Source organism: Myotis brandtii, unplaced genomic scaffold, assembly GCF_000412655.1.
Source record: "Myotis brandtii unplaced genomic scaffold, ASM41265v1 scaffold422, whole genome shotgun sequence".
Taxonomy (NCBI): domain Eukaryota; kingdom Metazoa; phylum Chordata; class Mammalia; order Chiroptera; family Vespertilionidae; genus Myotis; species Myotis brandtii.
Window position 1 is genome coordinate 1,270,992 of NW_005366171.1, and position 22,473 is coordinate 1,293,464.

The 22,473-nt window shown below is 37.1% G+C and overlaps 1 protein-coding gene across 9 annotated transcripts in view; it reads right to left on the minus strand.

Moving 5' to 3' along the window:
- Nucleotides 1–22,473, minus strand: part of STK33 (serine/threonine kinase 33) — a 129,244-nt gene that overhangs the window by 27,332 nt on the left and 79,439 nt on the right. For 6 of the 9 annotated variants that reach the window (XM_014545839.1, XM_014545838.1, XM_014545834.1 and 3 more), the window contains 8 exons: nt 21,045–21,158; nt 17,497–17,601; nt 14,623–14,761; nt 13,381–13,469; nt 11,250–11,334; nt 5,872–5,947; nt 648–760; nt 133–218 (listed from right to left, as the gene is read on the minus strand). In XM_014545839.1, coding sequence (XP_014401325.1) covers nt 133–218; nt 648–760; nt 5,872–5,947; nt 11,250–11,334; nt 13,381–13,469; nt 14,623–14,758 — 585 coding nt within the window. In that variant the 5' untranslated portion in view covers nt 14,759–14,761; nt 17,497–17,601; nt 21,045–21,158. The remainder of the gene's footprint in view (nt 1–132; nt 219–647; nt 761–5,871; nt 5,948–11,249; nt 11,335–13,380; nt 13,470–14,622; nt 14,762–17,496; nt 17,602–21,044; nt 21,159–22,473) is intronic. The other 3 variants (XM_014545840.1, XM_014545836.1, XM_014545837.1) reach the window with 2 other exon arrangements.

A 22,473-nucleotide genomic window follows, 5' to 3' on the forward strand; every position in this document is an offset into this window, starting at 1 on the left:
ATTTTTTTAACTAATCAGAAGATGAGACAAACTGACTATTTTTTAGAAAAATGGTATATAAGCTACAAGGCCAAAGAAAAGAAATAAGCAATGGAAGACTGTCCAACAGAAAGAAGTACTCCTGTGACTTACTGTTATCCACTGGTTGTCCAGCAGCTCCTTAGCTGTGATTCTGTGAGCAGGGTCTACTTTCATAAGTTGTTTCAAAACACTTTTAGCTGCAAATAAAGGAAACTTCTGAATATCTTATTATCTTAACTACAATTAGTAACAATTTCCAATTTATTCAGAATTAGGTCTGTAGGACATAAAGGAAAGATGCCAATTATAAAACGAATATCATCAGTATAAATGGCCAAGAAATAAAGTGTAAGGCCTACAGTGAGGTTTTATTACATAGAGTATCTGGTTTATATTCTATAGTAAAAATTAACTAGATAATCAGCAAATTTCCTCCTGGATTTTCACTCAGTATATTCTGTTTTGATTGGAAGTTTTGACTGTAACAATCACAGTGAAGATACCACTATTTCCACAAGTAAATAGTGTTATTTCTACAAATAAATTTAAAGACTAGACAGAATTACTAGCAAACTTTCTTATGTTACATATATTTGCTTTGGTAAACAATAACAAATCTATATTACCACAATCACTTATGGAATCCCACACTGGATCACTGAAACGCAGTTCTCCCTTTCTTATTAACTCAAAAAGCTTCTCTTCTGAGCTTGCAAAAAAGGGTGGTTCTCCGCATAACCTACAACAAAGGCAATCATTTTCTTTAGGTTTTTAAAAACCAACATAAGGCTATTAAAAATTAAGTTTCCACAGGACTTGGGAGTAATGGTGCTTCATATTTAAGTAAAGGACAGGAAGCAGGATAGAACTGAATACACTGAAACTGTTAAAGATTTTGCTTACCTTGGTTTAGTCACCAATTCAAATGAAGACCACACTTGAATCCTATACAATTTTATTAACCAATGTCACCCCCATAAATACAATAAAATTAAAAAATAAAAGATTTTAAAAAGGGAGACTGCAGCCAAGAAATCAAGAGAAGACTGAGACTTGAAAGAGCAGAAGTGTAAGAATGAGGGAAGGTCCTCAAGAGTAAAGATGAGTCATTAGAGACCAAGGCTAAGCTCATCCACACCCTCGTGTTCCCAAAGATACGCATGGATGTGAAAGCTGGACAGTGGAGAAGGCTGATGGGAAAAAACGAATTCATCTGAAATACGTTGGACAAAATCTCTATGTACTCTGGACTGCCAGAAAGATGAGCAAATGGGTCTTAGAGCAAATTAAGCCTAATACAAAAATGACAAAACTGAAGCTGTCCTACGTGGGACACAATAAGAGAAGACGGGGTCTTTGGAAAAGACAACAATGCTTGGAAAAATTGAAGGCAGCAGGAAAAGAGGAAAAGCAAATATGAAATGGACTGATTCTGTAACAGAAGAACTAGGCATGAGTCTGCAGGAGCTGAGCAGGGTTGGTGAGGACAGGACATTGTGGACTCACTCATTCAAAGGGCCTCTGAGAGTCGGAGCCAACTCAGTGGCATGCAATATATACACAGGAAGAGGTGGATACCTCTCTGGATGCAGAAATGGAAGCAAAGGGGTTTTGCAAGGTCAGTGCCGGGCTCTTGTATACACTGGAACCTCCAGATCTGCAAATGACCCAAAGCTCTTCCAGGAGGGGAAACACTAAGCTTAAATGGGGTTATAATACAGGAAGGTGTGTACACAGCAATAGTTGCAGACAATGGAGGAGACACACTTTATTGTGAGCAAGAATAATGCAATGCTTAAAGCACATAATCCAAACTAAACTTATGGAAAAATATAATGAATTAGCAGAGTCTAATACGCATCATCAGAGTCTAAGTGACCATGTAAGAGTTTAATCCATGGTAAACTACTGTACACATGTCAGTAAGACTAAACCAGGAATAACCCTGGGAATGTCTACAGGCTCTGGGTCAAAGCTAAAAAAAAAAAAATCCATTAAAATGATCACACTCTCCCAAAATAGTATACAAAGTGAAGAAGGTCTGAATGAGAAAAATCAGATGATGATGATTTCACCCTTCGGTCTGAAAGGTGAAAGCTGAGTATTTATATAATGACCAACATCAGTACCACCATGAGCAGGATGTATGAACAGGAGCTTGTTTGCACATTCTAGAACAGCGGTTCTCAACCTGTGGGTCGCGACCCCTTTGGGGGTCGAACGACCCTTTCACAGGGGTTGCTTAAGACCATCGGAAAACACATATATAATTACGTATTGTTTTTGTGATTAATCACTATGCTTTAATTATGTTCAATTTGTAACAATGAAAATACATCCTGCATATCAGATATTTACATTACGATTCATAACAGTAGCAAAATTACAGTTATGAAGTAGCAACGAAAATAATTTTATGGTTTGGGGTCACCACAACATGAGGAACTGTATTAAAGGGTCGCGGCATTAGGAAGGTTGAGAACCACTGGTCTAGAACATAGAACTGTGAGTCATTACAATCTTTTAAAAGGAAAAATTGTGCTATACTTCACAAAGCGCACGGCAAGACTGTGCTTCAGTATACAATCCAGTCCCAAACTACAAAAACATGCTTAAAAGTTGAGTTTGGTTCTTCATCATCCACTCTCAACAAATGTTAGCCACGCTCATTACTGTCCACCCTGACCTTGGAGAGCAGCCCTGTGTACAATGACCAGGTTTTCCCAGTGACAACCGGACAGAAGGTGGACCTGGACTCATCACAGAGGCCACTCTGTATGTCTATTCTTCACCTCTCGAGATTGCATAGTTTGCATTTACTGCTGAAAGAATAAAAGGGCGCAATTCTATTATACTTCCCAAATGCTGGCCTATTATGGTGAATCCTAACCTGAGGATATTTTTTCCATTGATTTTTAGAGTAAAAGGGAAGGAGAGAGAGCAAGAGAGAGAGAGACAGAAAGACAGAGAGAGACAGAGACATACATTGACGTGAGAGAGACACACTGATTGGTTGCCTCTGCATGAGCCCTAACCAGGGCTGGGGTTTAAACTTGCAACCCAGGTATGTGCCCTTGCCACGGAAACTGTGACCCTTCAGTGAGCAGGCCGATGCTCTAACCACTTAGCTACACCAACCAGGCTCTGGTCTATTATGTATTTAAGTATAATGATCTCTAAGCCTCTCAAAAGTTACATTTCTATGGATTTTTTTTCTTTAAGTTCTTTAAAAGTCTTTCCCATGAACATTTTCTGAATAAGTATAATTTGATAAATGTTTTGCATGAAAATGATAAGGAAAAAAAAACTTGTTTTCATCTTAGTTTATCAAGCTAGGATGGACAATATTGGCTTTTCATTTCCCAACAGGTTCTTGTTAAGAAATAGATAGGTATTTACCAAATTGCTCCACAAACTCTTATTTTAATACTTTTTTTACTGCTTTAGCTCATCCTGACCCTCCTCTCTCTCTGATTTTACTTACCTATTATTTATTTTTAAAATGCAATTTTTAAAGAGCCAGAAAAATGGTCTTATGGACAATTACTATCTGTTGTAACAAGCATAGGCCAGCAGAGCCCAGCTCATTGAGTCTGCTAATAACCAGGGACATGCACATTTACCAATTCCTTAGCTGCTCCTGCACTGCCTGGCTGGCATGCAACTATAGCTTAAGGGCTACGTTTCTAAAATTCCACTTTTTTCCGTCCTTTCCAATTTTACTTACACAAGAATGTATCTAATGGTTGGTCAATCAGCAGCATGTGAAATTTTATGATAGCAATTTTCTGCACATCCAGAAAAGGAAATCCAAGCCATGAAAAATGCCTCTTAAAGCTTCCCTATTATTTCCTGTGGCATTCACAGGAATCAGAGCAGCAGTGGATACACACATAAAGAATATTTATGTTAATTTCACCTTGAAGAAGTATGTTATCATTGTCCAATTAAGTAGAAATAAATCAGCAGTAACTGACAAACAAGAAAATAACCCCCTGGAGAAGGTAATATGTCTGTGCCTGGGTGAGGAAATTATCTATGAGACCACTGGGCTCAGGCAGGTTAATGAATAGGCACTGATTAGCTAAGTAAGAGTCTACTGTAAAGAAAACAGGTGTCCTTTGTGGTGAGATGCAGCCATGGTCTGACACAGAAAAATTAAAATTATATCTTTAAGAAAGAGAAAAATTTTAACATATTAATACACTATCACTTTCCTTCACACCAAATTAGAATTGAGAAGGCAGCAAACACATGAATTGTGTAATATTAGATTATACCTATAATTTGACTTGTGTTGTCTAGAAAGTCTTGAGAGTGTAAAACACTAAGTTAAAATGGTTATATATTTTTTAATATATTTTTTTTATTTGAGAGAGAGAGAGAGAGAGAGAGAGAGAGAGAGAGAGAGAAGATAGGGAGAGAAACATAGATGTGAGAGAGAAACATCAATCAGATGCGTTCCATACATGCCCAACTAGGGATCAAACCCGCAACCCAGGTGTGTGCCCTGACCAGGAATTGAACTGGCAACCTACCAACTGAGCCACTCCAGCGGGGCAAAATGGTTACATTTTTAATTAAAAGACTAAGGCTCCGAATTTTTACATGATTCTAACCAGCACAAAACAATGATCAACATTTTGTGAATACATTTATACTCTATGCAACCTAAGCAGTTAATGTATGTTGACCATCTGAGTTACAGCTATAATCACATCATCCTATTTCCACTGCCTGTGCATTCCATTTCACAAAACTGAAAATGTGACTATTGTGATGTCAATATTTAGAAAAGATCTGGAAGAGGCAGTACACAGTGACATCTTCAATATGACCATAAAACTAATGTTGCATCAACATAAAAATGTTCATGTTCGCCAAGAGGCAGACCAATGGTCAGTAACTTTTCAGGGCACCTCTTAGAAAATTCACTTTAATTCGATTTAACAAACATATATTGAGCACTGACTGCATGCCTACTATTGTGCCAGATACCAGGGATGCAAAGATAAACACGATGTCTGTCCTTCAGGGAATTCAGAGCAAGGAAAATAGACACAATACAGATAATACAATAATTATATCACAACATTATAATCTAGTTTTTAAAAGTGATAGGAGGACTCAGAGAAGTGAGCAATTAACTCATTCAAATTTACACATGTGCAAACCTTCCTGGTTAAATATTCTTATTTTATTATTTTGTTTTTCTTTCAATGCATTTTTATACGTTGCCTTACATCCTCTGGGAAAGTATACATAATAAACATAGTAACTCTACCGAGGTAGAGTAGGAATTAGGGAGATACAAGGCGTTAATCTTTGCCCTGGCACAGCTAGGAGAGAGGTCAGTAGAAAAGAAAGAGAACATTCTAGGCAGGAGGAACTGCATGAGCAAAGACCCAGAGGCATGCGATACGGGGACTCCGGCCGAACCTCCGGTTAGTGCCCACCCGTCACACTGGCGGGCTTGAGTGCCGGGTCCCAGGACCTCCGCTACATGATGGGCTCTTAGTGAGTGAATCTCTTGACAATATACAAAGAAGCAGGGTTTGTAGCAAAGGATCAGAAAGTTTTAAGGCAAGTTTTTCACCTGGCCCAGATCATACAGTGCATTGTAGCATTTGCAGGTCAGTAGGAAGCAAAGTTGAAAGTTATAAATGCATAGTATTAAAAAATACCTAACGCATGTGCCGGACAACGAATAAGAGAGCTTTAAGAGGGACTTCCCAATGGGTTCTCCAGTCACTTTTTAAAAACTATATTGTTTAGTTTTAATTTAAAGTCTACATGATTCTACTGCTAGAAACTATTCATTTTAAACGGTATGTTTATTGGGCTACTTACAAACTGTACATGATGACACCTATGCTCCAAATGTCACACTGCTGGCTGTAGTCGTGGTCATTGATCACCTCAGGGGCTGCCAAACAAGCAGGAATAAAATAATATCAATAGTACAATCAATGACTTTTAAATGCTTAAACACAAAGCATGAAAAATGTGCTGATGTGCTGTAATTTATTCCCCCACAGGGAGAAAGAGAACCAACAGCAGATGTTAAATGAATAATGCACGGGCCTTAACAATGGATGTAGCTGTGTCCCCACTCCTGTCATTAGCTTTTAGCGGAACGATGGCACAAACAGTATGACTATGTGTACAACTACTCTTCAATCCGTTGGAACTGTTAAGAAATGACTTTGCGATGATCGTGTAGTTATGGCAGAAGATGACAATATCTCAGTTCTTTTCCAAAAATAGAATTAAATGCATGCCTTAAGTGGATATAATTTAAAGCAAGCCCAATATGTAGAAATCTGCATTCACAGAAAACTACAATAAATGCTTGTAATTCACGTTAGTAAAATAATAATAAAATCACAGCACTCCTGTGACAGAATATGGATTGTTTCCCATGTTTTCTAGCTGAGAAAACTGAGACAGAGAGTTCCTACCACGTAACTGGGTCGAAAAGCCAATTAGGCTCAGGACTCCTGACTCTGCTTCTCACTGTACAACATGCACACAATAGGGATCCTCTAGACAATCTTTCAAAGTAGAACTTTTTTTTTTACTTTAAAGTAGCACATTTTTTAACAATTAGATTTTTTTTATAATGGCTGGTTTTTAAGAAAGTCACATATGATATTTCACCTCTGCAGTAAGGAATCAAATATCTTTCTTTAAGGAAAAAGGAAGAATAGAACAGTTATAAATATAAAAATAATAGATATATTTCAATAAAACTTTAACATTTATAATGTACTTTTGTATAAATCATGTTATTTGTATAAATTATGTTAAGTATCTTGTGAGATGGGTATGTAGGTATTTGACTCACTTTGTCAGCGAGGAAACTAAGTTTCAGATATATTAAGTGACTTGCCTAAAGTTACAAAGGTGTTTTTTATTTTAGAAAACAGTTTCAATCTCCCTCACCTATACACAAACCCCTTTTATAACTACTAAAAGCAAATGGAATTTCATTTCCCCTTCTTATTGTTAAAGGAGCTAAAAAGCAACAAAAAAGTTAAGTAAACTGAAGAAGGAATGAGAAAGGCTCTACCACAGATAAATAACAAACTGAATATTTCATCTCCAAATCATTGAAAGTTAACTAATTAATATTTTTCTTTAAGCAATTACTTGTATTCTTTAACTCTGCTTAAACTCTTTAAATATGGACTCATTACAGCTGCTCCTTGGCCACATGTCTATGACAAGGGCAAAAGCTGGGATTAGATTCCATGAAGAATCTCCATACAGGTGCCTCACACACACAGCAGGGGCCCGATGCTGGCCCTCATCTTTCAGCGTCCTCTTAAGTACCAGGGGATTTCCCCTGCACTGCCCTCACAGCTCTCACAGGGGGGCAGAGGCCAGAATAACTGTGTCAAGGAGCCATTTAGAAAGTCAGCAAAGCTCTACAAACCATCTGTCTTCTCTCTTGTTCTCTCACTTCTTATCAGTGTCGACAACTAATAAGCAGGCATAAAACTCAGGGTGCCTGGTATATTTTCCCCATATAACTACAGACCAGATGTCTTTTGCCAACAGGAGGATATGAACAGAATCTAAAGTAGCCTTTTCCCAAATAAGATAAAACAAGTTTGAAACTTTATGCATCAACTAGGCAAAAAACAATGAACTCTATACTCCTCAGTAAAAAAAAAAAAAAAAAAAAGAATAAACTACTAATATGTCTAAAAATCATTACATGGAACAAAAGAAGACAGACAAAAGAATACATACCATATATACTGTATAATTCAATTTCTATGAAGTTCTAGACCAGCGAAACTAAGCTAAGGTGATAGAAACCATCAGCGGTGGCCGGGGTCTGGATGGGGGATTGACTGAGAGGGGCACAGAGGAACTGTGTGAGCGACAGAAATGTTCTATAAATTCTTTGGGGTGGTGATTATACGAGTGTATGCGTTTCTCAAAACTCACTGAACTTTACACTTAATATCTGCACATTTTATTGTACATAAATTATATCTCAGTAAAGTAGATATTTTTTACAAATCTAAAAGTACAAAAAGAATATCCCAAAGCCCCATCTTGGTGGGTGACTTTAATAACATTCTCTCTTAGAAATCAAGAGAAGCAACAAGCAAAATTAAATTAAAAATATGAAAAGCTAAATAACAAAGGTATCACATTTGATTTTATTAGCACAAACATGGAGAAATTCTTATGCTCAACAAACCAGGAATGTACATATTTCTAAATATCCAATGCAACATTTACAGAAACAATCACGTGTTCAATCATAACGAAAATTCCTAAAAGTTGGTAAAGCTTTAAGTCACAATTGCTACTACAATGAGGAAAACCAGACAGAGAAACCAAAAGGCTAGGAAAACTAACACACATCCACATAAGCAGCAAACACATCGTAACCACCTAGGAAATTCTAAAAGCATTTCTAAATAATTCTCAAACCAAAGAAGAAGACTAAAACTACAATAGTCTGTACAATTTGGACACTGTATATAAGAAAAGAAATTATCGTCCTGACCGGTTTGGCTCAGTGGATAGAGCGTCGGCCTGCGGACTGAGGGGTCCCGGGTTCAATTCTGGTCAAGGGCATGTAACTTGGTTGCGGGCACATCCCCAGTGGGAGGTGTGCAGGAGGCAGCTGATCGATGTTTCTCTCTCATTGATGTTTCAAACTCTCTATCCCTCTCCCTTCCTCTCTGTAAAAAAATCAATAAACTATCTTTTTTTTAAAAAAAGAAAAGAAATTATCAAAGAAATACTCAGAGAAAAAATACATAACCTTAATGCATTTATTAGAAAATGAACAGACAGAAAATAAATAAGCATTTAGCTTAGGAAGCTAAAAATAAACCAAAAGAAAGTAGAAAAAAGGAATTCAGAATGATAAAAAGCAGAAATTAATGAAAAAGCAAACCAAAATTTAGACTTGAACTGGTCCTTTGAAATCCCAATAAATTGGCCCAACCACTAACAAATTTCATCAATTAAAAAAATGACAAAAAAAAAAAAAGAGCTGAAACTGAGCACCACGTGCCAGGTACTGTGCTAATCACTTTACATACATTTTCTCATTTAATTCTCATGTCAACCTGATATTATTATTACCATCCTAAATATGTCCTCTCCCTTCCCTGTCTTATTTTTCACCCTTAGCACTGTTCTTTAATATAGCAGATAGTTTACTTTTTTATCTTGTTTAATGATTTTGCCAACATGACATTTTTATGTTTGTTTACCACTGTATTCCCAATATCTAGACCAGTGTCTAATACAAAAAAGATCCTCAAAAAATTGTTGATGAATGAGTGACATAATCCCTATTACATGATATAGAAATTGTGACAAAACTGTGTTTGCCTAGGGTTAATTAGATAGTAAATGAAAGAACTGAAATTCTGAGTTAGCCAGGTGACATCAGAGACCATATTACCAATATTGCATCATGCTGCCTTCTTAAAAAATATTAGGAATCCATAGGGGGATATAACCACAAATACATAAGAAAATCTGAAAATTTTAAGTGAATACACTTGCATATTTATGCCAATAAAATGTAAAATCTCAATGTAATAAACAATTTTCTTAAAAGCATAAATTATAAAAATGATTTAAAAAGATGTGAAAAACTTGAATAACCTAGAATAAATTGATAAGATAATAAAAACTTCATCCCCCAAAGAGTACCAGGACGAAATATTTTAAGATGAAATTTCATCAAACAAATGAATAGATCATTTCTACTACTTAAATGGTTCATGAACATATAAAAAGTGAAAATGTTTTATTTTTTTAAACGAGGCCAGCATAACCCTAACATCAAAAAAGACAAGGCCACACAAAAGAAAGAAAGCTCCACTCATAGCTTTTAAAATAAAGTGGTGACAATTTGAATATAGCAGTATATTCAACCAAGTGGGGTTAAATTCTAAAGTGCAAGGATGGTTCAACATTTTAAAAAGTCATTAATGTAATTATTTCATTAATAAATTTAAAGAGAAAAATATGTGATCATCTCAATAGGTACAGATTTTAATAGACATGTCATCAGAGAAGATATGTACATAAATAACTAATAAGTACATGAAAAGGTGCTCAACATCATTGGTCATTAGGGTAATGTTAATTAAAACCACAATGGGATACCAGATTGGCTATAATATAAAAAGACGGGTAATATCAAGTGCCAGCAAGAATGTGAAGAAGCTGAAACCCTCATACATTGCTAATAGAAAGCTAAAATGTTACAGCCACTTTGGAAAATCATTGGCAGTTTCTTAAAAATTTAAACATAAATAATATATGACCCAGCAATTTCGCTCCTAGGTATCTACACCAAGAAAATAAAACCATATGGCCATAGAAAAACTTGTACATGAATGTTCATAATAGCATTATTCATAATAGCCCCGAACAACCCCCATGCCCATAAGCTAACAAATGGATAGACAAATTGTGGCATATCCATACAACGGATAACTGTCAGTAATATAAAGAACAGACTACAGACACATTCTACAACAAGGATGGACCTCAAAAACATGATGCCAAGGGAAAGAAGCCAGATATAAAAGATTACATATTGTGCAGTCCCATTTACAGGGAATGCTCAGAAAAGGCAAATCTACAGAGACAAAAAGAGGAGTGATTACCTGGGGTGGGGGTGGGTATGAGATTGAGTGCAAATAGGCATGAGTCAACTTTTGGGGGTAGAATTATTCTAAAACTGGATTGTGGTGATGGTTCACAACTCCTGAATGTATGCAAAATCACTGAACGGTACATTTTTTATGGTATTTAAGTTATACTTTAGTAAAGCCGTTAAAATTCACATTTGAAAAAATGGAAATTGCTGTTTTACAAATATATTCAATCAGTATTCTTTGTGAAAACCTATTTGATGGCAATGAAATTGTATTTAAAAAAATGGAAAGAAGCAAAACACACACATGATTTTAGCATGAATTGACAAAAACAATAATTAAGTTTGGGGTATGGTTACTTAAGAGAAATAAACAACTGTAAGAAGAGCCCAGAGAAACAAACTCTACCATCTTTGAAGGTAAAAATTATGAGACAAACACTAACACAACTGAAATTATTTGACCTTAATAAAAAAGGTAGCTTGAGCAGGGCCATTAAGTCATGATGGCAAAATCAAATTGCTCAAGTTTTAATCCACATTACTTGTTCTACATTTTAATAGTCTAATGACTTACCCATATAGGTAGGAGTCCCACACGTGCTCTGCAGCATGGCCTCACTCCCGCCGTGCTTCTTTGCCGCTAAGCCAAAATCAGTCACCTACAAGAAGAAACTCAGAGTCACCTGTGTTCCTGTCCCAGCGCCACCCATTCTGAAGGTAGGATTTTGTAATTGCATTTAATTCAGGGATCCGGATGGAGGGGCTTTACTTGTATTACTAATAAGGACCTCGCTTTCCCTCCCCACGCACCCTCTCTGGGAAGAAGGAACTTGGTACAGAGAAGCCTGGTTTCTCAAATCTTGAGAAAAAAACCCGGATTGGTGACTGTTCATTCCTTGTCGTTAAATTCACCAGTTTAATGTAGGAAGTGAAATCTTGAGAAAAGGCATTTAACTTTTTTTTCAAATAAAAGTTATTTTTAAGAAGTTCTTTCACGCCCTAGCTGGTTTGGCTCAGTGAATAGAGCGTTGGCCTACAGACTGAAGGGTCCTGGGTTCGATTCTGGTCAGGGGCACATGCCTGGGTTGCAGGCTCAATCCCCACTGGGGGGCATACAGGAAGCAGCAGATCAATGATTCTCTCTCACCATTGACATTTCTCTCTCTCCCTCTCCCTTCCTCTCTGAAATCAATAAAAATGTATTTTAAAAAAAGTTCTTTCACTGTAAATTACATTCTGGCCTTGTGTTTATTATCTATTTTTCTGACACTCAAGCTATTGTTTCAGTTTAAAGCACTGTTATAAATGCAAATCACTATCTTTTTCAGCACTCACAGAAACTCCCCCCTTTTGTAATTATTTAAAAAAAAACAATATCTCTGGTAAATACTATATTTTCTTTGTTATTTCCTTTGTGTTTCTAGAGTGTACTAATTGAAACAATGACTACACTGTTAAAAACGACAAGAAACAAATTAACAGGAAAAAACACAGAATCAATACAAATGCACTGGAGGCCTCCTGCTGCAACTGCAGTCTTTCTGCTCAGTTCTAAGCTTGGCCATTAAACATGTGGTTTCTAAGAATGCAGAATGTGGCCTTGGTCTTGTCTCCTAAGTTGGAACAGCCTTGGGCTGGACGCAGAAAAACAGACACATTTATTGATCACACAACCAAAGATAGGCTGTCAGCCCACAGACACGGAATGCCGTCTCCAGTGTCTTAGGGAGAAGAAAAAAGTTCCTGTCCACACGTGATACCATTTTTCTTCTAAATAGATTAACCGGTTTCCCCAGGACTTTCACAATGATCCCACTTGGATACTATGACACATATCTTTCTCCACAGAAAATCTATACAGATATCAAATAAACAAAAGCTTTGACGATCCAATTCAGTTCTTTGGAAAACATTTATTCCCTCTTTTGCCACATCTAAATTGAGCACATACTATGTTTCAGGCACTACTCCAAGTACCAACAGTGAATAAGGCATACATAATTCCTGCCTTCCCGAAGTTTACAATGGAAATACTCAAGAACATTTACTCAGGGAAAACAACAATGTTGTTAAACCTACTTGTATTACAGGGATTTAGCATCTGCAACAGAGTGCATTATCCACATTTTATTCCTAAATTAACACATTCATATATTTTGAAAGCAGCCACTATTAAAGTGCTAAGTAATAAATAATGTATCCTATCATTTATTTGACATTAAGGAACACTTAATCTGAATAAAATCTTCAAGAATAAACACTTGGCACACTAATTGTGCTTAGGATATAAATATTAATACCCAGGAAGATTTTCAGTGAGAAATACAGACTTTAGCATTAATTTGATATCAGAGGCACAGCCAAGGTGTGTTTTTTTCTAAATCTGTAACACATTTACATCACATTACCAGGCATAATTTTGAAATAAATTAGAATGCAGAGCATCTGTTTGCTTGCTATTAACTAATGATTTAGAACTATCCAAATGAACATGTACTTAAAAAAATTCAACAGTACCACTTAACTTGCAAAATTATGCCTGTCAGTTACAACCTCTTTTGTGAATTTTTTATTTTCTTAGCACCAGCCATTTATTTTCTGGCTGCTCAAAGCTTCTAAAATGTGTCTAAAAAGAGGATGTACTTTGCCACTTTGCTATCAAATTGTTTACAGGCAAATATTTACCACCATTTCTAGTATCTTACCTTTATGTTTAAGTTCATTTCATTGTTAGCATCAGTAAAGCTGCTTTTAACCATTATGTTTTCCAGTTTTAGATCTCTATGTACTATATCTACCAAGAAAATAAACAACAAATCAAATGAAATGAATAATGGAAAAATAATTAGAGGGGACACAAATACAACAAATAAATATATTTGACAAATTAACATCCACCGTTGAAATATTTGAGACGGGCCAAGCATAATTCTGCTCTGTCCCACTCCCTTATATTCAGATCCCTCTTCTCCACGTTTTAACCTTCAGGAGCCATTCTCTTTGACTCCCTCCTCTCTCCCTATCCCCTTGTTGCTCAATGTTTCTGTGAACCTAAAATGGCTCTAAGAAACAAAAACAGCCCTAACCAGTTTGGCTCAGTGGATAGAGCGTTGGCCTGCAGACTGAAGGGTCCCAAGTTCGATTCCAGTCAAGGGCATGTACCTTGGTTGCGGGCACATCCCCAGTGGGGGGTGTGCAGGAGGCAGCTGATCGATGTTCCTCTCTTATCACGAAGTTTCTAACTCTCTATTCCTCTCCCTTCCTCTCTGTAAAAAAAATCAATAAAATATATTTCTTTAAAAAAAGAGAAAAACAAAATGTCAAGAATATTTAATTTTTAAATTAGTAATATATGCAGGCTTTTAGAAATTTCACTTTATTGTTGATTTGTCTACTTTTGATTTGAGAATAATAGCTGCTTTTCAAACTGTTGAATGGAAACATGCATTAACTTCATCCTTGTCCATGTATAATGTAATTGTATACCTGCCTTGTTTCTAATTAAAATATATCTATAAATGAAGTTAAAAAGAAAAAGATCTTTATATACATAAAAGGCTAAGCAACCTTCCGACCATCCGGTAGGTATGATGTGCACTGACCACCAGGGGGGGAGATGCTCAACACAGGAGCTGCTGAGCTGCGGTGACTTGGCAGCAGTGGTTCTCGGGTGACGCACCCCAGAACCAGAGAGGAGGGAGCCCGATTCCTTGTGGGGCCGCGCGATTCCACCTTTGGCCATGGGTTATGTTGCTGCTGAAGAATTAATTTCTTCTAATGAATTTCCTTTCAATGTGCACAAATCCTTGCACCTAGCCACTAGTTTTTAAATAAAATCTCCCATACTAGTAGGCATATTTCTGTGACTACAAATCCTGAAAACAATTACCCTGAAATAAATGTGAGCCTGCATTCATGGAGTCAGTGGCTGGTGACCCTCCCCTTACCGTTATTGTGCAGATAGGCTATCGCTGACGCGAGACTCTGAATGATCCACCTGGTCTCATTCTCTGAGAAATGCTTTTTCCTCTTCAGAATTTCTCTGAGTTCTCCATCCTCACAAAGCTCCATCACAAGATACATTTTCTGACATTATATATTTAAAAAGCGAGAGAGAGCAAATTATATAGGTGGGGATCTTAAACATGTTATAAATTACATATATAATAATATGATCACACTCTTTTTTAAAAATTTTTTTTTATTGATTTCAGAGAGAAAGGAAGAGAGAGATAGAAACATCAATGATGAGAGAGAATCATTAATTGGCTGCCTCCTGCACATGCTCCACTGGGGATCGAGCCTGCCACCAGGGCATGTGCCCTGATTGAGAATCAAACCATGACCTCCTGGTTCATGGGTCAGCACTCAACCACTGAGCCACACTGGCAGGCTATGATCACACTCTTAATCATCATTATATTTGAAAAATATTCATTATCTATCATGTACAAGAAGGACATAGAAGCATAAGACATAGTCTTTATCCTCAAGGCACCCACAGTGTAGTTATAACTAAAAATCAGGTGATAAGTGTTGGTAGAAGAGGCAGGCCCCAAATGCCAGGAAATTACAGAGGAGGGAGGCCTGTGCCGAAAGAATGCTCACTGAGGAGGTGACATTAAAGGCAGGTCTGGTTGCCTAGATAGCAATATAGGGGTAGAGACCATGGACAAGAACAGGCAGAACATGTGGTATTTGCAAAGATTGCAAAACTTGAAATAACACTAACTGTTAAAAGAACACCAAATACCTCAGTGTTAATAGCACTGGGAGTCTGGTAGGGCAGAGGAGAGTGGAGTGGTGGTGAGGGGAGGCTGGGTTATAGGGTCTCGTATATCACAGAAAGAGGAATTTGGAACTTTCCCCCATATGCGGGAAGGAGCCACTGAGGATCCTGACGCTGGTGTCTGGGGTGGGGGAAAGGTGTGTGCTATGATCAATTCTGCATTTCTAAATGAACCTTCTAGCAGGAATGTGGAGCAGGGCTCAGCAAGCTTTTGCTGTAAAGGCCAGAACCAGACAAGAAATACTTGCAGCTTTGTGGGCCATACAATCTCTTTTGTAGCTACACAACTCTGCAGTTATAGCATAAACAATACAATGAAACTTCATTTATGGACTTTGAAAATTCAGTTTCATATAATATTCAGGTCATGAAATATTATGCTTTAAATTTCTTTCAACCTTTTAAAAATATAAAAGAACCTTAGCTTATGTGCCATAAAAAGTAGGCACGCACCAGATGTGGCTTGCACACCGTGGCATGCTGACCTGTTTACAGAGGCAGATGCGAGGCACCAAAGAGTGACAAGAAGAGGAAGAAGGAAAAGATGTGAAAGATACCCAGGAGAAAGAAGCAGTGGGACTCGGTGACTAATGGGCTGCGAGTGGTAAAAGCCATAGATGAAATGCCTCTTCCATATTTGCTGTTTCTGTTGATGCGCATTAAGATCACGTTAGGTATTTCAACAGTCAGTCAAGTCATCTAATGAGTAAAAAAGATCCAGTCAACTAAAATGCAAGTCTTTTTCACACCTATTGCTATTCAGTCACAGAATACCCTTTCTGTCTCCATTCTATTCTATGCTGCTAAATTTTTGTTGCTGTTTTTAAGATTTTGGGGCCTGATTCTATTCTATAACCACCAGGAATGAAACTTCTGTGTTCAATCAGCAAGCATGAAAACAGGAAGAGAAGGTTAACACCTTTTCCTTTTATAGTCAAAATTCTGATTCACTAAACTCGAGGATGCTTTAGAATTTCAGAAGTAACTATTCTGCAAAGTCTAACACACATAAGCTTTTGAACAAGGCCATATTTTTTCTGACAGCACTGCAAAGGTCTTTGGTACATGAGATGGTGAGTCAGTGAACTATTTAGAAGGAACAGTTACATTAACTTACAATATATATTGACATCAATTTTAAATATGTACACTGATAAAAGTTATAGGAATACAAGTTTTTTAAAAGTCTTTTTATAATTATTAGAAATAATCGTGTCAATCTGGAAAGCATTTGGACTCACAAGAAACCATAGCAACTAAGTGAAGTCGATACTATTATTAAATCCATTTTACAGATGAGGAAACTGAGGTATAGAGAGGTTGAGTAATTTGTCACAGTCTCATAGCCAATAACAGAGCCAGGATTCAGAAGCACAGGCAATCTGACCCCAGAGTCCATGTGCCTAATCACTACATTATTTTGCCTCCAAACTGAGAATCACCCAAACCCACAGGCACTAAACAATCTGGAGGCAGAATAGCAGATCCCAGGCTTCAGAACAACTCTAAATGAAAATCACAGGCATTCAAAGAGAATGATAGCATCTGGGGAAGAAGGAAGATTACACATGTTGGTAAGACACAGATGACAAAATATCTTCTACCTAGTGCCAAAAATGCCCCAGCTAACTTTATTACAAAGTTATGACAATATTCCAAGAGACTATAATGGAGAAATCAAGAATCAAAGCAAAAAAAAGCCATCTCTGAGGAAGACCTAATCATTGTTTGATTGTATAGGGTATTGTTTCAATTTTATTTTACTTATTAGTTTTGTTGTTGTTGTTTCAATTTTAAACATTCGTTTTCAATATGCCACCTAAAAATATCACTAAAGCCATCAATCTAACCATCAGGCACCTAATTATACAATCAATAATGAAAGCCCTCCAGGATGCTCTCCTCCATCTTCAGCGACAAACTCGCGCCAAGGACTCGAGCAACGGTGCCTCAAAGGGATTTCTTCAGAAGGGAATGGGGTTCATTTTGTAATAATAACTCCTTTTAAAATGCAGACGTGCTGAAGCATTACCTTGGGCGTCTCAAACACCTGTTCCAGATGTATGATGTGCTCATGCTTCACACTTTTTAGGATGTTCACCTCCTGTTCAAGTAACTTCACGGCAGAGCTTCCAGCCTTAAGCAATGAGACACAGAGATTTCACATAGGAATGTCACTACTACATACCTCACTATAAAAGTTAGGTGTTTTTTTTTTAAATATATTTTATTGATTTTTTACAGAGAGGAAGGGAGAGGGATAGAGAGTTAGAAACATCGATGAGAGAGAAACATGGATCAGCTGTCTCCTGTACACCTCCTACTGGGCATGTGCCTGCAACCAAGGTACATGCCCTTGACCGGAATCGAACCTGAAACCTTTCACTCTGCAGGCCGATGCTCTATCCACTGAGCCAAACCGGTTAGGGCAAAAGTTAGTTATTATTAAATTTTTCCTACATCTTCTTGAGAAGTTTCTTTTTAAAAAAAATAACATGCAACTTATTTCCATAATAAAATTAAAGTATGTCCCTCTGTCCAATTTTATATATAATTTTATATATAATTTTACTTTTAACTACATCTGTTTCTTGGATTTTTCTATAAATTAGCTAAAATATGGTCTCTGTCCCCTCGCAAAAATTACTCTAATTTTTAATATGCTTTTTAGTATTTCCTTCCGAATCATGTTAATCCTTTGGTGTTAGCAAAATAAAAACACAATCTACTTTCCAAGGACATCAATTGGAGAAGATAAAAACAAAGTGTTTTTCTGCTTTGTTGCTGTTCTGCTTTGACTATATTTATATAAATCAAAAGAAACAATGGGAAGTGAGATTCTACACTCAACCCTGCATTCTATCACTTCCTGGTCCCCAGGCCTCAAAAATTAACTGAGGAAGAGAAATCGAGATCTTGCCTTCCGACCAATCTAATTCCAACTTTATCTCCTTACATGTAACCCTTAACCAAGCCTGCCAGCAAACGGTAAAGCCAGCAACAGGGCCTCCAATCAGGGTGTAAGCCACTGATTTTCTACAAGGTCATCTAAGAAATTTTAGAAGGATTTCTCAGGCCCCCACACCATTACCACCACATCTATCATCACCTCTACTGAATCTAAATTACCATCATTTGCAAATAAGCATTGTCCTCATGCATATAAAACATCTCTGAAAGGAATAACAAAGGTTTTATCCCTCCTTCCTCACACCTCCCCTGCCCCTCCAAGTTTAGGAGAGTACACATCGTTTTTAAAGGATTGAAAAGGGATTGATCATAAGGCAATCTTTACCTAAGTAAGATTTTACATACGTAGTAGGGTCATTCCTGCTTCCACTGACTTTTACCCTTTAGCATTACCATCGCAGGAGCGAAAAGAAAACTGGCCACCCACTCGGTCCTACCCATGGAGGATGAAAGTCACATTTTAAGGTTACCCTAAGAGAGTTAAGAGAAATAGTGACTGTGAGGAGTAAATTTCTTTCTAGACTAGATATGGAAGCTCACCGCAATTTCTCCTAAAATCCACCTCAATTCTATTCCTACCTCCCTCACCAAACAGCTTGACCTGTATATAACACAGTAATATACTGTCCAATTCATATGTTGATTATATAATTTTATTTTACTATCTTAGAGTCCTCTAAACTCACAGCATCAATATGTGTGTATAAGATTATGAATTCCTAAAATTGCAAGCAGATATCCTGACTGTATAACCCTAACCCTAAACCCTAACCCTACCTGACGCCAAAGGGGCAAAGGAAATAATATCCCATGTAATATCATGGTTCTAAAATTCTGAAGAGTTGTAGTAAAGTTCTGGATCTCCCTTTATTAAGATCCACATGTTACTTTATTCATCCTTTTTACCATATGATTTCACTCATATGTGGAATTTAATGAACAAACTGAACTACCAAGCAAAATAGAGACAGACTCATAGGTAGAGAGCAGGGAGAGTGGAGGGATTAAGCAAAACAGAAAAAAGAGAGAGAGAGAGAGAGAGAGAGAGAACTCATGGACATGGACAACAGTGTGGAGATTTACTGAGTGTTGTGTATAAACCATGACATTTAATCGGGGAACTTCCTTCTTTTGAGCTTGTATTTGCTTGTTCTTTGCTTTGGAAAATGAAGATTCTCACTTGTGTTTATTAGAGATACTGGTTTTTACAACGGGAGGTTCTAAGTCAGTCGGGCCTTAGTCCTGTAATTTTTCATTTTACTCCAAAGTCATGTGTGACATGCTCTTCTTTATGATTTTGTTGTATTTTCAGAAAAAAATAGAATCAATTAATAGATATTCAAGTGTCTTAAAATTCTAAAATATAACTCACCACAATGATAACTAAAAATGTTCAATGTAGTTTACACTCACAAATAGTAGCTACTATGAGTTTGTCATTGTGCCTGTTTGTCCCATAGTGTTTAAAAAACACACAAAGAGCTTCATTCACAAACAGATGTATAAGTTTATGCAATTGAAAATATTTCTTATTTTCAGAGTCGTTAAAATTTTCTGCTGTATTAACTGACCATGTACTTTATTAATCTTTAAGGAGAAATGCTTTGTAATTTGCTATCATTTGTTTTAAGGAATACATAAAAAACCTATTATCTCATTTCATAATTGTAATATTTATCATCAGAAATCTAAGGAAAAGCTCTGGTAGGTGTGGTTCAGTTGGTCTTCCCTTGCACTGAAGGGTTGCCTATTGGATTCCAGATCAGGGCACATGTCCAGGTTGCAGGCTCAAACCCAGTGTGGGGTGTGTAGGAGGCAGCCAATCAATGATTCTCTCTCATCATTGATGTTTCTCTTTCTCTCTCCCTCTCCAGTCCTCTCTCTCTAAAAATTAATTTGAAAATAATAAAATAAAATAAAAGACAAATGAGAACAATTGCAACACACATGACAGTTGCTTTAAAGAAAAAAAAGAAATCTAAGGAAAAATATATATAATTTTTCCCCAAGCATAGAAATTTTTTAGAAGTTGATAAAATGAACAGGTATAAAACCTGAGGACTTAGATTCTCCCTTAAAGAGAAGCCTAGTCATTCTCCAGCACAGGAGAAATCCAGTGAGGAATACAGTGGATATAAGTAAATAGTATAGTAGATAGGTGGGGGGAAAGCGATTCAAATGAAAAGAGCAGGTAGGATGATGAGTAAACTAACAATGAGGACATGGGAAATCAAAGGAAAGGAGAGAACAGGAGCAAAGTAGTGCAGAACCACATCAGGAGAGAGTCCCAGGACTCACGTCTGGCTAAGGCATCTCCAGGCAGTAGCCCTACAATCAGACCTTACCTCCCATCACTCTGGTAACCGTTAGCTCTATTTGGTTATATTGGTTATGGTAGTTAGCCTTTCATTTGCTTTTTCCCGATACACTTGTCTACCTGAGTTTAAGAACTGGTCCTTTCCCAGAAGGCTAGAGAAATGCCCACTGACCCCAGGGACCAGCCTGACCCCGGCCCACAAGGTCAGAGGCAGGTGTGTTAGTGTAAAAACGATACTGCCCACCCACCCCACCCGGCACTGCCCTCGGTACGATGCTGATAATAAGCCTTACCTTTTCTTTGTTCACTTTTTTAATTGCCCACTTAGTTCCTGTTTCCTTGTTTATAGCTTCAATGACCACTCCAAAGCTCCCTTTTCCCAATATTCTTCCAAATGTGTATATTTCCTGGATAAAAAATAAGAGTTCTTTTGTCTCTCCCTGCCATTCATTGGGTATTAAAAAATAAACACTAATACTGACAGATATCTACCCAAGGGAAGAGAGGTTCTGCTCTAGGGTGAAATCAAATTGAAGACACCATATATTTGCTTCAATATTAATAGACACATCTTAATTAAACAAAAATAAGCTTTGATGGATTTCATTAAATGTCCTTTGGAGGAAAACCATAAAAATCCTAATGGGGAAAGGTGCAAAATCTCAAAAGCATAAAAATTAATCTCTTACAAACTATAATAATAAAATATATTTATAAGAAAAAGAAGGAATGAAATATTAATACATACATATATATGTGTATATAAAATACATTCATCCCCCAAATTATCCCAAAACTCTGAGAGCTATACCATAAAATTAACACATATTAACCATTGAACAATTGCTTTCTTGTTTATCAAGTAACACTTTTTCTTTATCTTCATTATGTCTATTAAGAATCTCTTTTGTTGTTTTATTCCTTTTGTTTTAGAACAAGCAATATGTGACAGAAATCTTGATATAAATCAGCACTGAGGAGAAAATAAAATCCATCTGTAGTTACACTATCCAGGCCAAGAATCCTTCCGCTTATCATTCAACTTCCGCTACACACACAGGATGTACTGGTCTTGCTGACACCAGGCCACTTGTTTACGCTTTCATTTCTTGTGAATTTGGTTGGAGGAGTCAGTCTCCCGCATCCAAACCAACAAGAATTTCTGGACCTTGCGAGTTTCTGAACAGCTGAGGTAATGCCACTGGGCGACACCCCTGCTGGGTCAGCCAGCCGAAGTCTGCCCTGGAACTGCTACTCTGTCTCTGTGTGATCACTTTCACCTTCACCATCACAGGTCAATTAGTTGCTAGGCTTCATATTTTCTACTGCTTACTTTCCTTTCTTTAGTAAAAGAAAATTCAATGCCCAACTAATTATTTATTTTTCTTGAAGGGCTTCCCTAACTGCACTGTGGTGCTTGTACACATTGGCCCTTAAACACTATTATTACTCTCTTGCTTACATTTTCACTCAATTTTCTCCAAGATGGTCTTACAGCTGTGGGCAAACTACGGCCCGTTCGAAATGAATAAAACTAAAAAAAAAAGACCGTACCCTTTTATGTAATGATGTTTACTTTGAATTTATATTAGTTCACACAAACACTCCATCCATGCTTTTGTTCCGACCCTCCGGTCCAGTTTAAGAACCCATTGTGGCCCTCGAGTCAAAAAGGTTGCCCACCCCTGCCTTAGACCCTCGGGGGAGGGGGAGCTGGGTCAT